We start from the raw sequence: 14,181 nt of genomic DNA, 5'->3' as shown, positions 1-14,181 counted from the left end.
TGAAAAACATCTTTGGGAAGATATTCACAGAGCAAAAAACTTGAAGAGCCCAGTGAGCCCTCACTATCTCTTTCAGGAGTGGTTCAGTTACAAACTCAAAAGACCCTGCCAAAGCAAGCAGCAGATGCAGATTCAAGGTCCACACTTACCAAGGAACAGCAATGACTATGTAAAATGCTCGACACCCAGCCAACAGGAAGAGGAGAGCAAAGACGCAAAGGGAAGAACTTGTGTAATTGAAGTTGGGGAGACAGAAAGGAAGCAAAAGAACAGCCTCCCCCAAAATGAGAGCGGGGGGAGAAGGAGAGGGAAAAAAAAAAGAAATCAGCTATAACCTGAAAAACTGAAGTTGAAGGAAGTAAACCTCCCTCCAAAAATCATGAGGGCTTGCCCTGACCCCGGGAAGGGCAGCTCTCCAGTTTACAATAGACCGTGTTGGAGTTCTTGCATCGGCACCCTGGACGATTGATGCGGTCGTAACACCCCCGACAGAGTTTTAGGCATCCTTTTGCAGGAGGGTAGCAGAGCAAACAAGGCAGAAGCAGGGACATCACTCCCATGCACAGGTACCTAGAACAGCAGTGTGACTGGGAGCAAGAGCAGGGATTATCCGCGCAAGAGTCCCCTTCATCGTCATTAGAACAGTGGTAGAAGATCCCTTTGACCAAACACATGCAGGTGCTGTACTCCACCATGCTCTCTGCAGAGCACAAGCACTGTCGGTTGCAGGCCAAGCAAGAAGGGAGGGCCCTCGGGGCCGTGCACTCGCCACACTTGCACTTCCCACACTGTTCACAGATAAACTTGTGCTGCGTCAAGTCCTCTTTCAGAGGACCCTTCAGATCATCTACAACTAGAGATGACTGCTTGGGCTGCGTCCGGATTGTCCGATCGGATCTGTGGCCTGACCCCGGCCTGGATGGAGGTGACCGTCCCAGCAGCCCTTGCTCTGAGGAGGCACTGCTGTTGCTCCCAGAGCTGGCTGCACTCCCTGTGCTGGTTGATCTGCTCAAGATGGGAGCCCTCGTGTTACTCTGATGTGCCACATGCCCCACGTGGCTGGGTCTGTGTTCATAATTATTATTCACATTAATCGGTATAATTTCATGAGTCCTTTCATGCTTCTCTTGCCTTGGTGCTGTTCGCGGACCAGACTTTTTCACCACAGATGGACCTTCGGTGTATTCATTGCTGCCCCTGATTGCCTTGATCTGGTCCAGTGACAAGATGGTTGCTGGCTGGCTCTCTCTATCATAATCCAACCGCTGCCGGCTATCCAAGGAGGGCTGCTGAATCACCACTAGTGAGCCACCGCTGCCATGTTGACTTTGGGGCTCCATCTGTAGTGATTGCTACTTCTGGCATTCAGTGGGAACTTGGCATGCATCTGAAACCCTAAAATAATAATAGCAAGACAGAAGGTATAAATAAACATTGTATGTGTACATGTATACACAAATACACTAGAACAAGGGCAAAAGAAGAATAAAGAACAGGATACTTCTTGAAAACAGAAATGATATGGCAAACCACAAATTACGCTAGCCACCTGGTACTGATCTCTTTCAGCAGGGGATTACAACAGTGCTGAGGACCTGGCCAAAATCCAATAACGGGGAGAGTCTGAGTATGGCATCATAGGTGTGGAATGCAAGGAGACCCCGTGCCATTAAAAAAATAAAAAATTTCGAGTACTAACCTGTACACTTACTTGGCAAGCCATGCAAAGTGCTTCTCACTTGCTACTGAACTCAACGCTGAAACAAGGATAGTCTGTCTAACCAGCAATAACAATGCTGAGAACGCCCCCCAAACCAAGCTGGAAAAGGGCAGGAACATAGTCTGGGTTGTGTTCTGCATGGTACAATGAAGAAAGAACCTGCACAATCCTCACTCTTCTGTCTGAATCTGCAGCAACAGCGCTCAACAGATTGGCACTGGGGAAGTCTCCTATTTGAAGTGATGCGTGTGCGTTAAAGTCTTGAACGAAGGTCTGTCAAGTGGCCAAGGCATTTTCCACAGGGGAGTAACTTAACATACAAATCTAATATGCTCCTTAAAAAATTAAAGTAAGGGTGTGAACAGCACGTTTTCAAGTATTTTCTGACCACAGGCCACCATGTGAAAGAAGAAGGGTAGAAAAGGCTAAAATGAGTTAGGTGTCACATAAAAAGTACCTCAAGATTCAGAATGTTAACAGCTGGTGACCAAAAAAAAAAAAACAAAACAAACAAAACCAACCAACAATATATAATAAAATAACAAATCAATTTTCCTAAAAAACAGATTAAAAGCTTCTCAAATAAGTACATCTTCTAGACTGACTTTTAAATAAAGATTACATATTTTGATTCCTTTTCAGTCTGCCTAGTTATCAACATGAAGATCAGAACATCGAGAAAACTGCAGTGATAGTTCTGTACCTATATGAAAATTCAGACAAGTCACCTGAATGCCACATTTATAGAGAACCAAGAAATAAAAATAAAAAACAATTAAAAAAAAAAAAACAACAAAAAACAACACTTTATTGACATTCTGGGAAAAAGTCCCTTTTCTCTTCCTCTGAGATGTCACACATGTTTACCTGAAAGAGGAGAAATATAAGTGCTATCAAGCACTTCCAAAACTCATCTGGTAATCACGAGCAAGAATCTGCCTTGTTTATCCAAAGCACAGCCAGCATGGAGCTGTTCCCCACTCACGAGAGAAAGAGGCAAAGCGAGAGCAGGAAAGGTTTCTTCTAACAGGTACTCTGCATCTTCATCACCCTGACCACTAATAAATGGTAAGCGACAGCTTCTCCCACGACACAAAGCCTTGGTGCTCACCCAGCAGCCAAAGATTTGATTTTACATTTAATATCGACTCTGTGGGCTTTAGGGTCGCCAGATAAACGGGAATTAAGGAAAACCAAGTGCGCCCGCTTCTGATTCACCCCACAGAACGAGCTGCCTTCTTCACCAGCGCAGAATACAAATCCACAACAGACCAAGGGTGAATGAATGTGAAAAGTGAAAGATTTACAGCTGGACCGACCAGGAGCTGGACTTCCCAGGGGATGAAAAATAATATCCCAAGGAAATGCGAAAGACATTCAGTGCCATCTTTGGGGGAAAAGCGCAACATCAACCCGGCTCGCAGACTGACAAGACCAGCTGCACAGTTCAAAAAACCACCTCCACCCCGAGCAACCAAGTTTAAAAGCCCCCCTTCAACCCCTCCCAGGCCAATAAAATACAATAACACGGCGAACACGCCGAGGAACCTCACGTTTCCGCGCCCAAAGCCGCACAGCCCGCGATGTCTCCGCCGCGGGGCAGCGCTCCCGCCCATTACCTCAGCAACTCTCCCCCCCCAGCCCCGGGCTGGCGGCGGCGCGGCGCCCTCTGCGCCCCGAGCGGGGCGAGGCGCGGAGCGGAAGGAAGAGGAGGGGAAAGAAGGGGAGGAAAGAAAGAAAAAAAAAAAGTTATGAATGAAAACAAGGGCTTTTTTTTTTTTCCTCCCTCCTTTCCCTGCTCCCCCTTTTTGAGAGGAGGGAGGGCAGGACCGAGGTCGGCGCTGCCTCAGGAGGGCGGACTTCTCGGCATTTAAAGCGGCAGCACCCGGCCGACCGGCCACTGCAGCGCCCGGGATTCCCCGCCACAGCACCTCAGGGGCTGCTCTCCCATCCCACGCCAGGAGCCGCCCGAGGGTGTGTTTGGGGTCGCTTTCACCGTTCTGCTCATTTTCAGCCGCCCGCCCTCAACGTTCAGTCCCACGAGCACAACACTGCAGACCCCCACACGTCCCCTCAGGGCACCGGTGCCGCGGGATCTGTCACACCCCCCGACCCGCCGCGCCGGGCCGTTTCCGCTCGCCGCAACCCGGTCCCTGTGCGCTTTCCATTCTCTGGGAAGAGGGTCCGGCGTGGGGCCGCGGTGCTCGTGCCCCGCCAAGCAGGCGCCGCGCCTGTGCGCCCGGCGGCACCTGCTCGCAGGCTGAATGCCCCGGTGCGAAAGTAAAGCGCGACGAGCCCCCGACTTACTTATTTCCAAGGAGTCACTAGTGATGGGAAATCCCCCGTGCGAGGGAGGTAGCTCCGCGGGGCAGGGTAACGATGGGGCCGCGTCCCCGACCCCTGGCCCTCCTGGCCCCGCCGGGCGGGGGAAGGCGGGCGTGCTGCGCTCCTCGTCTCTGCAAAGCCCTCGCCGACCTTCACGTCCTATTCGGCGAGCGGAGGAAAATCCAACTATGCTGCGGGCCGCAGTACTCCTGGCTCAGGGGTCAGCATTCAGCGGGCCGCGCTCCCTTGACGCGCTCTCCCGCCGAGCCAAAGACCCCCGAGGGACGCAGCTCTGTCCCTCGGCGGCGAGGGTCCCGGTCTGGAGGCGGTGCGGAACAGATCGAGCCGTTTCCCTGCAAGCAGTTTATCTCGCTCTAGCGCCGGACAGCGGGGTCAGGCACTGAAGAAGGTCTCCAAGCAGGCGGACGCGGGGCTCCTGCTCGGGCCGTGGTTTCTCTTCCCCGGCGGGGGTAGTCCCTGACGAGCCCTCCCGGGCCCGGCTTCACTGCACGGTCCTCGTCGCGAGTCCCTTCGGGCAAAGCGCGACCACAACCCCTAGTGCAAGATTATTTAACTTTTAGGAGGTAAAACACCCACGAAGAAGCACTTGCTTGCAATACACGCGCTTTCAATGCGCACCCCGGTGAGCTGCAAACGAAAGCAGAGCGCAATGGCTCTGCAAGCTCGCTGCAAACTGCCATGTGCTTGCTGTTGCTGCCGGAGGCTGCCCGACTGACTGACAGGCTTGGAAGCACGGGCAGCGCGTCAAGAAGACCGGGCAGCCCAGAACACAGAAACCCTCGCACGGAGATTTCCGGAGCCTCCTCGCATTTCGCGGGGATCAAGCAAGGCTCCAGCACTCAAACGCGACCCCGCGTTAAGCACGGCAGGCAATCACAGAACTGCAAGTTTTATCATTACCAGCAAAATGCAGCTGAACGCTGCTCGCCCAGGAAGCCAGGTCACCCGCTGCCCCGCACCGAAAGCCAGGCGTGTGGCGCCGAGCGAGGCCAGTCCGCCGCTCGCCCGCACCTCCACACGGCGGCGGCCAGGCAGCGCTCTGCTCTGCCTCGCCTCCCCCCGCGGCCGCCCCATAGCTCTTCGCCCGCCCGCCGGCTGCGGAGCCCCTCGCCGCCCGCCCACACCCCCGGCACCTGAGCGGCTGGGAGGAAAGGCGGCGAGCACCGCCCGGGCTTACCTACGGCCGAGGTGAGCGCCTGCTCCCCGGGGCACATTGGCAGCCCCAGCACAGAGTCCACCCCAGACAGTGGAGGCAGCCGCGTAGTCCCGCGCCCGCTCCGCGCCGTCCCAAAGTGAGTGCGGCCGCGCCCGACCGCCTTTCAGCGCGCAGCCCCCGCCCGCCCCGCGGCCGCGCCCCCGTGATGTCAATGTGTCACTCCGCGGCGCCCCCGAAATCCCGGAGTGGACTTCCCGCCCTCCCGGGAGCCGCTCTCGCGTAGGTTACGGCCACCGGCCACTCTCGCCGGACGAGCGGCCCCACCGGCAAGGCGCCGGTGCGTATGTGCGCGGAGAGCGAACCCGTGCCCCGCGGCCGTGGCTCGGCTGGCGGCTCCCGGCCCCGCGGGGGCTTGTCCTGGCGGCCGCGGCTCTTCGGCCCCGGCGCCGCCCCCGGCCGGCAGGGGGAGCGCGGGGGAGCGGGTGCCGCACCCGCCTCATCGGCGTGGGGGAAGGTGGGAGAGGCCGACCCGGGCCCGGCGGGGGTCAGTGCAGGTGGCAGAGGTGGGAGCGGGCCCGGTACGGCGGCAGACACGACGGAGGGCCGGCCGCCTTGCCGCGGGGCTGAGGAACGGCGGCCGGGGAAGGATGCGCTGATACAGGCGTACCTGCTGACCAGAGACTAGGCCGTGGGGCTCGAGTCCGCAGGCTCCGGTATGTGTTTTAGCACCAGCGCCCTTCAAGCATGGTCTAGCCAGGTGGCAGAGCTATTCCTTTATAGCCATAAAAAGTTTCTGCTTCTTTCAGCCTAACAAAGAGCTAGCCGAGGACTTCTGAAAGTGTTTACCCCTGTGATAGGAAACGGCTTTTCTGACCCATTTGCAAGTGGCATCGAGGGACTGCACAATTCACATGGTTGTCCATCTCTGCCACCTTCCCATCCCAAACTCTGGAAGTCCCATCCAAAGGTCATCACTGCATTTCTGCCACAGTGCTGAAGAGAGCACAGCGATGCCTTCTGACCCATTACTTTTATGGACAAATATTATCTTTGATGATTGTTGGGGGTGGTTTGCTTGGTTTTTTAAGTGCCTAAAGAGTATTAAAAGGCAACTGCAAGAACATGGAAAAATGCCGTAAGAAGAAATCAAAAGTCTGAGAATTATTTTACAACAACATACTATGCCTTGGAGTAGTTGAGCTTTCTAGTGCTTGGCTGAACACCGCTGTAGCCCCAAGTTTCTCTGCAATATTCTAAATGGCTTTTTACAATATCTTTCCCCAAAATCATATTCTCCCACATTTTGCCTATATATATATATATATATATGTGTGTGTGGAGCTACTTAGCAGCAACATTCACCCAGAAGCAAATAATCCCTAAAACAAGAACGAACTTGTACAATGCTGGTATTCTGTGACCGATTCTGTCCACCCAGATCACACTCATGGCTGCAGTGCAGTTATTTTTTTCCATCAAACTACACTAGGCTTGGAAAGAAAATATGCAAATTATATATATAAATTTATTTGTCACTTTACTAAACTGTAGTCACTAAACTTTACTTCAATCACGTATTTCTCTATCAAATAAAATCTTGATGCATGAAAGGTTATATACAGAATATCACTAATACTTCTAAGTTTGTAATTAACCAATGGCCAGTATAGACAAACTATAAATGCCATCTTCCAATTACAGAGGCTCAAGTGACAAACAGCAGCATAAAAATGGTCATAAAATTATCCCAATTTAGCATTCATATTGCTAGGGATGCAGAAAAGGTGACTGCTCCTCAAAAGCATTCTCAGACACACTGCAAGCACAAAGTATAAACCTGTTTCCAGTGAAATCTGCTGGAAAACTGAGGAAGCTGTCACAGCTCAAATTTGCAGAAATCCCTAGCAAAGAACAAAAATTACTAAGAAAACCAACAGAAATCACTCCTGCAGAGCAGCACTTCCTGCAAATCTATTGTCTGCTATATTTTAGCTTTCTTCCCCAAAGCAACTCTGTTCTGAATAAAGACAAAGCAAAAGACACTGCATTTACGTAGGTAGGTGATACACAGTTCTTGCAGCAACATCAACAGAGGCAGCAGCAGGTGAGCTGTAGGTGAGCCGTGGTGGGTCACAGAGCAGAGCCCACCTTGTCAGTGAGGCTTGGCTCCATGACCAAGAATACTGGCATTTAGCAACTGGCTGGCATCTTACAGAAGTTTGTGTGTCTTTTTCCTAGGATACTACTGTGAAAACATTGCTTTTCCTTTCACATCTCTAAAGCCCATACTACCTTAATAAACTGATGCCAAGCCTAAGAGCTGGGTTTTAGGAATACAGAACTGCACTTAAATGGGTCAGTAAAATCACCAAGAATACTGGCAGTGGTTTACTATCACTTGGCACCTGAATGAACACTTCACCGAAACACAGGAAAACCGTACAGCTATGTCAGAAGGCTCTCCACGGACTCAAGCAAACATGCCTGCATGTCATGCAAGTCATCTCATTAGATTTTTCTTGGAAATTACAGTAGCGAGAAGCTGTGGTTAGAGAAAGGAGAGCTAAAATTCTGGAGCTTAAACTGGAAACTTGGAAGAGGGTTGACACACCTTATGACTACATCCTGGCACCACCTTAATTTGAGGATTGACACACAGACGGGAATCCAATGCACCCAAGTTATTTTTCCTTCTCCAAACCGTGATCCAAAGGTGTCTGTCTCCCCCACCAACAAGTCAGGAGAGACCAGCCCTCTATGCCCAAAGTTAATCATTCTGAAAAACCTCCCAGAATGAGCTTGAAGAGACTGAATGATGGCTGATAGTCATGATTCAGTCCCTGTTTCCACTCTCACTTTGAGGATCATGTACTGGAGATAACCACCACCTTCTGCAGTCATATGCTACTTCTCCTCCTGCAAGCTTCAGTGTGCCGAAAGGCTCATTGTACAGAATAAAAGGCAAGTCTATCATTGGGTTTTGTTTGGTTTTCTCCCTAATCCACACCCAGAAGCAACTTCCATCTCTAGGTCACTTGACTGACCTTTATAGGTAGTGAACTACACCTCTGTAAAGATTAATTGGATAAATTACGATCCTCCCACTATCAGTAACAAGTAATGCTGCTTCCATGTTGCATCCCACCTGGGAACACCATTGCATTTCCCCCTCAGCGCCATCTCCTAGGCCCTGCTAAGGTGCAGATCCTGGTCAAAAAGGAGGACACATACTCGGTCCCAGACACTGGAACTTCACTGCTCCTTCTAAGCAGCACAAGGTGGCTTAGTCTACGAAGAGTAAGAACTATCCCATGTATCAGCAGAGTACCATTTCAGACAGAGGAGGTGACAAACAGCCTGTACTTGAAGCATTCAATATTTACTGTTCCCATCACTCATCTTCTGTGGTGATAACTATCTTGAGCCAATATGGCTTTGAGGAAACTCAGCAGAGAACATTTGCCTTTGTGCAAGTTATTTGTCAGTTAACAACCAATCTTCACAGCTGTAACAACATTTCTGAAGTTACAGAGGGATTCAAAAGCCATTTAAAAAAAAAAGATGTTATGTTAGCATTTATAACGAAAGTATAAATGAAACTGCTACCTGTAGAATGCATAAGTGATGTATTTCCCCCAGGAGACGTGCAGTGTAATCTTGCAGAGGTGGGTATTGGGAGAAACAACTGGTACCTGCAGCTCCCAAAAGTTTTGCGCTGGGTGGAACTTTGAAGGTGTTAGTGTTTGCAGGCTCAGGACCCACAGCAGTCCCCTCAGAAACTCTCAGTGTAAGGAAACAGTATGTGCTTGCTGGGATAAGACGAGTATAACTAAATTTTTAACACACTAGTAAGCCTACATGTATTAAAAAATCCCCAAACAGTAAACCAACAAAATCCTACAATAGCTATTAAACATTGCTGTAATAATAAGCATTGTGGACAGTTTCTTAACAACTCATTGAAAATTTTGGTGGTCCTGGCTTAAGCTGGTGCATGAGATGAAGTAAAGCTGCTCCAAAGAGTTGAAGTAAAAACCTGTACCCTGAAAAGTACAGGGAATCACTTCAGGGTAAGGAAGGGAAAGTGAAGGGTGATGTGAGGTAGCATTTCTGATCACGCTTTCTGCTAGACAGGTTGACCTTTATCTGAGATCAAAGGCACCAGTAGCTGGGGATTTCTTCACCTTCTGTGCAAGGACTGCTCTGAAAGCTCTGTGATGAAGTGCGGCCATGTAAAGCTACTCCTCACCATCACTGCACAGGCGGGGAATAGGCACACAGGAAATCCTAAGTTGCAAACAGAAACCTTGAGTTTTCTCTTCAGAAGATAACATCAGTTTTTCTTAGAGGCAGAAGAGATAGTAAAAGGCAACAGCCAGGCAAACCTCTGAGAACAAAGGGACAAACCTCAATGTGAACCTGCTTCGTGAACATTTGAACACTGAATCAAAGTACACAGGAAATGCTGCAGAGCGGGGGGGCTGGCTGGGGGCTGGCCGAATTCAGCAGAAATGAAAAAGAAAGAAAATGCAAAGGTTTGTATAATAAGTCGAGAGTTTGAGAGCATGCTTCCCTTCCCCATCTCTTGCACCATATTGGAGAAACCGGTGTTTTCCTTGGGTATTCCTCCCAAGCATGGTGAGTAGCTGGAGATACAGGGTTCGTCATACATGCTACCTGCTTCTGAATCCCCGAAAGGCCAATTTGGCAAACAGGGATTAGCGAGAAACAATGGGGGAGCTGCAACTTAGGTAGAATCTATGTGATTTTTTTGGTCTTCCCAAATGGTACTTTTAATGCTACCTTGCTTTTGCTGTGAAGAATAGCAAAGGGACTTTAGCTGTCAAAACTGTAATTGAAGACAAATAGCATTGAAGAAAAGCTACAGGAAAGACAACACACTGGTAAAGGCACCTAACAAGAGGCAAAATTTCACTCCTCTAAGGGCAAGCCACAACATGTCTCTTCATTTTTCAGTACTCACTTGCCATATAGGCAACTGGTACGTTCACATTTCTCCTTCAGATACCAGAGTTAGTGCTTTTCTGATCAAGTTTATTTCTTCCTTGGAGAACTGTCTCTGCAGACTTCATGTTTAGCTGCTGCACTAAATGGTTGTGCTTATATAAGATACTCATGTCTTCATTACTTTGTATTAATTTTTAAGTCTTTTAGCAAATTAGCTGATACTAGTTCTGCAAAACTTTTGTGAAAAATGAAAATTGTCACTACTGCTTAATACAGATGATAACTTACATCAATTGTAAATTACTTTACCTGCAACTCATTGTTTCCTGTAGTAGCACTAAGGTAGTTGCCTTCTACTATCTACTGAGAACATGATTCCTTGCACAGAAATCAGAGTTAGTTCTGTTCTATGTCAGTTTTCACCAATAGGAAGTATTCCTGGGCTGAACTACATTGTCAGAAATACATGTATATATATGTATATATCTTATAGTTTTAACATCACTGAGGAGAAGGAAACAAAGGTCTATGAATGTAAGAAGCGGGCTGTTAAAAGCTCTTCATCCTTTCTTGTGATTTTGGATTGTGCGTGTTTCAAAATTTCCCAGTCCTGACTCTGCTGTGTGCATCTGCTGTCAGAGGCAACAAAAAGACTCATCACTGCAAAGCCACATTATAGAAGTATTAGTGAATTAAGAGAGTAATTGCTTGGGTGTCTCTTTCAACCTGGTATCTGACTAAATGCTCAACTTTCTGTATGAAGATTGTGCCAGGTAAAAACTGTGGCCATGCATGAGGTGACATGGCTGAGCAAACCCAGCTCCCCTGAAGGAAGCTGCAGGTTGGAGCCCTCGAACATAGAAGCCCATGAGGGCACAAAATAAGAACATGCTCAGTGGAGCAGTCCTCACTTCTCTCCTTCAAGATAGCTCATTGCAACCATGAATAATAATTTTGAAAGGTGTCAGGTTCCTGGATTATGCATCAACCCCAGTTTCCCCAGCTGTATTCTGCTGAATTTTTAGCAAGAAATTGAAATAAGAAAAGAATCCCAATCTATTAATGTGGCGACTATTGATTCAGTGGGAAAGGAGGAAACATGGGTAATTTAATTTCTGCAACCATATATTTCAGAGTGGGTTCTATTCTTTTTTTTTTTTTAAGGCCTGTAAACCTGGTTTTCCATTTCTCTTGCATTCTTCTACAGCCGAGTTAGGTAACAAACAGGTAGGGCTACAAAGATGCTCCTGGTGGGATTAAGTAGTGTAGATATAGCTGTGTAAGTACATGCTGAGAACTGAGTAAAAGGAGGTGGCTGTTTTAATTACAGTTGATAAAAAACTAGCCAGAGGAAAGCCACCCTGTCTGAATAATAGCATTTAGCTTCAAAAACCACCAAAGAACAAACCCTTCCCATTTCTTTTAGAGAAGTGGTCACTCCCCAGGTGTGGACTGCATTACCAGAAGATGTAAAGCTCTCTGATAACTTAAATACAGGGCTCTGTGTATGTTTTTATTATCTAACCACTTCTGGCTACTCTGGTATTAAGTACAGCTCTAGGAATGCCTACTATTTATCAGGTTGTGCAATCTGTCACTGTCAGCTGAAGGAGGTCTCAGGAGCAGCGTTTCTAATTTGATTTGAAAATATACATGGAAACCTGAGACCGCTTTTAACAAGAATGATGGGATTGGCCTAATGAACACAATCTCTTTTGTCGTTCTCAAGAACAGCGTGTCAACAACTAAGTTTAGCTTCTCTCCACAGCTGTAACAGCTTCTGTAGGGAAGCAGTAACTTAGCAGCTATGTCACGTCTTGGTTCTGCTTTACCAATCAAAAGGCCAATGAGATTTTAAAAGATGACCTTCAATTTCCTGGAATGCAAGCATTTTTTCCATGGATTCATGAAAAGAAGTTTGCACCAAGTGCTGATTTTTTTGTCCTTTTTTCCCCCCACAGAAACATCTTCCCCTGAATCTGAATACAGGTGTATAACACCAAATGATGCCTATGGCAGAGTCTATCTAGAGATCCAATTCTCAAATAGCTAGGGTGTTGCCATTGCTTTTGGACCAGGAATTGGCTCCAGGAAAATGAACATGCCACAGATTGTCTCTGTGACAGAGCCACATGTATTTCAGGCTGCAGCATCATCTGCTTCAATACATAAGAATTTACAGACTTTGGCTTCTCATGGGAAAAAACAAACCAGCCAACCCTCCACTTTTCTTTTACACTTTTATGGTGGAAAAGGTGGAAAAGATCCCCACCACAACTCTACAAGAGTACAGCAATGTCAGTGGTAGTTTGCTGCATCCCAATAAGAGAATGATAAAATATAATTTTGCCATTAATCTGCTTTTTTTTTTTCCTCATTTTATGGGTAATACTTCTCCAAAATATTCTATTTTGCATTTGGCAGTTCAAGTATTGAATTAAGTGCCAAGATATCCCTTGCATGCTTGCTGTGGTTTGTTGTACTCTAGAAGAGCTTGCTAGTCGCATCTTGAGATTTTGCTCTGTAATAACAACTATCTGTCAAGGAATATTCAGTGTCAAGGGCCAGATACTGTTCTTAGGGAAATCAAAACTAATGTTGGCTTCCTTTGGGATAAATGAAGTCAGGAGACTTCTGTGTTATGGGGATAGTTTGTGTGTTCTCTCTTTGTTCTAATTACTTTATTATATACCTAATATATGCATGTATTTTACATATATTAAAAAACCCACAACATATTATCCCTCAAGACCATTTGGGTTAAAAAGGTCAGATTTCCCTCACCAAAAAAGACTGAAAAAACCTTTAACAACAAAGCCCATAAACCACACATGCCAATGCACATACTGTCATGTTACTGATGACCAAGCCTCTCATTTCCACCAGGGTGGGAGACAGGCCATAGAAGAGGCAGGAGCTGTGCTGCTAGGAAAGCTTGTGCCACCTCTCCTGCTGGTTCTCATCCAGAAGAACATGTACAGACACACAGTTAACATGTGTATGTTATGATACCAAAAATAGTGTGAGTGTGTGTGTGTGTGTGTGTGTGTGTGTGTGTGTGTGTTTGGGTTGGGGGGGGGTGGTCCTCTTTTAGATTCCCTCAGTAGCTCTCTATTCTGAAACCACTGGTGTGATTCTTGGTTCTTTCTGTGATTCATTAAACGTGGTATTCTTGAGAAGCCAAAGAATTCCAATACATTATGGCCATATCCACTACTCTGTTTAAAGTATCTCAAAGGCTAATTACGATCTTGTATCTATTGCTTCCTAAGTTCAGGAAACTGAAGTTCAGCAGTTTTGGAAATTATGCAGAAAATGGATTTTTTCCCCTATAGTAGCATGCTAACTTTCCAGACCACTGCCATAATGCTACTGCAAGATGATATTTCTTGGACCATAGCTGCAATATGGAAGTATTCACAAAGGAGGTACTGTACTGTTGCTTACAGGTCTTTGCGTACATCTGCACTGGTATAATCTGGCTTAAAGGAAGCATCTAATAAAGATAAAAATGCCAAGTGTGCCCTGTTGAAAAAAACAAAACACAGCACATTTTTCTAGCATTCTTACTGTGTGTTTCCAGTGCTTTTTACGTTAGCTTAGGAGTGAGTAAGTACATCATTGCATGACTGAATTCAGTGTTTGTAGTAATTTCGTGTCCTGTTTATTAAACAAATCAAAAAACTCAAAACAGCAAACAGTTCCTTAGTGGGTTCCAGTCTTTTACACATGGAAGGCTAGACAGAGACCTCAGAGTATTCAAAAAAAGGTTGTCTTTAGCCTCAGTAGATACTGAGGTCAACTGCTCAGCTGCTATTTATGTCCATACCTCTTAAAATAAGTGAAATAGCTGTCATCACCAGACTGGATTTCAGCTCTGTAGAGGGCTGATCAAAACTTAAACATATATCTGTTAGGACTTAAACACTGTTCTGTTCTCACAGCAAGCTAACACTACTTTTTTATTTCTTCTCCAAATGTTCCATCTCCA

General features: G+C 47.1%; 2 protein-coding genes and 1 long non-coding RNA gene across 3 annotated transcripts in view; 1 reads left to right on the top strand and 2 right to left on the bottom strand.

The window, feature by feature from the left end:
• Positions 1-313: 313 nt before the first annotated feature.
• Positions 314-1,340, bottom strand: SPRY1 (sprouty RTK signaling antagonist 1). The gene has a single exon (XM_062621673.1). The coding sequence runs from the start codon at positions 1,338-1,340 to the stop codon at positions 378-380; it is 963 nt and encodes a 320-aa protein (XP_062477657.1). The 3' UTR covers positions 314-377.
• Positions 1,259-14,181, bottom strand: part of AFG2A (AFG2 AAA ATPase homolog A) — a 226,725-nt gene continuing 213,802 nt past the window's right edge. The window contains exon 17 of the mRNA XM_062621656.1: positions 1,259-1,395. Coding sequence (XP_062477640.1) covers positions 1,366-1,395 — 30 coding nt within the window. The 3' untranslated portion in view covers positions 1,259-1,365. The remainder of the gene's footprint in view (positions 1,396-14,181) is intronic.
• LOC134165162 (uncharacterized) lies at positions 5,598-6,531 on the top strand. The gene is made up of 2 exons (XR_009965408.1): positions 5,598-5,935; positions 6,029-6,531. It is a non-coding gene; the product is annotated as an uncharacterized LOC134165162 (long non-coding RNA).

The sequence above is a fragment of the Pezoporus occidentalis genome, unplaced genomic scaffold, assembly GCF_034315485.1.
Source record: "Pezoporus occidentalis ecotype Australia unplaced genomic scaffold, CSIRO_AGI_Poc_V1 ctg230, whole genome shotgun sequence".
Lineage (NCBI taxonomy): Eukaryota > Metazoa > Chordata > Aves > Psittaciformes > Psittacidae > Pezoporus > Pezoporus occidentalis.
Note: the sequence above shows the minus strand (reverse complement) of the source record. Positions and strands in the feature narration are given on the sequence as shown.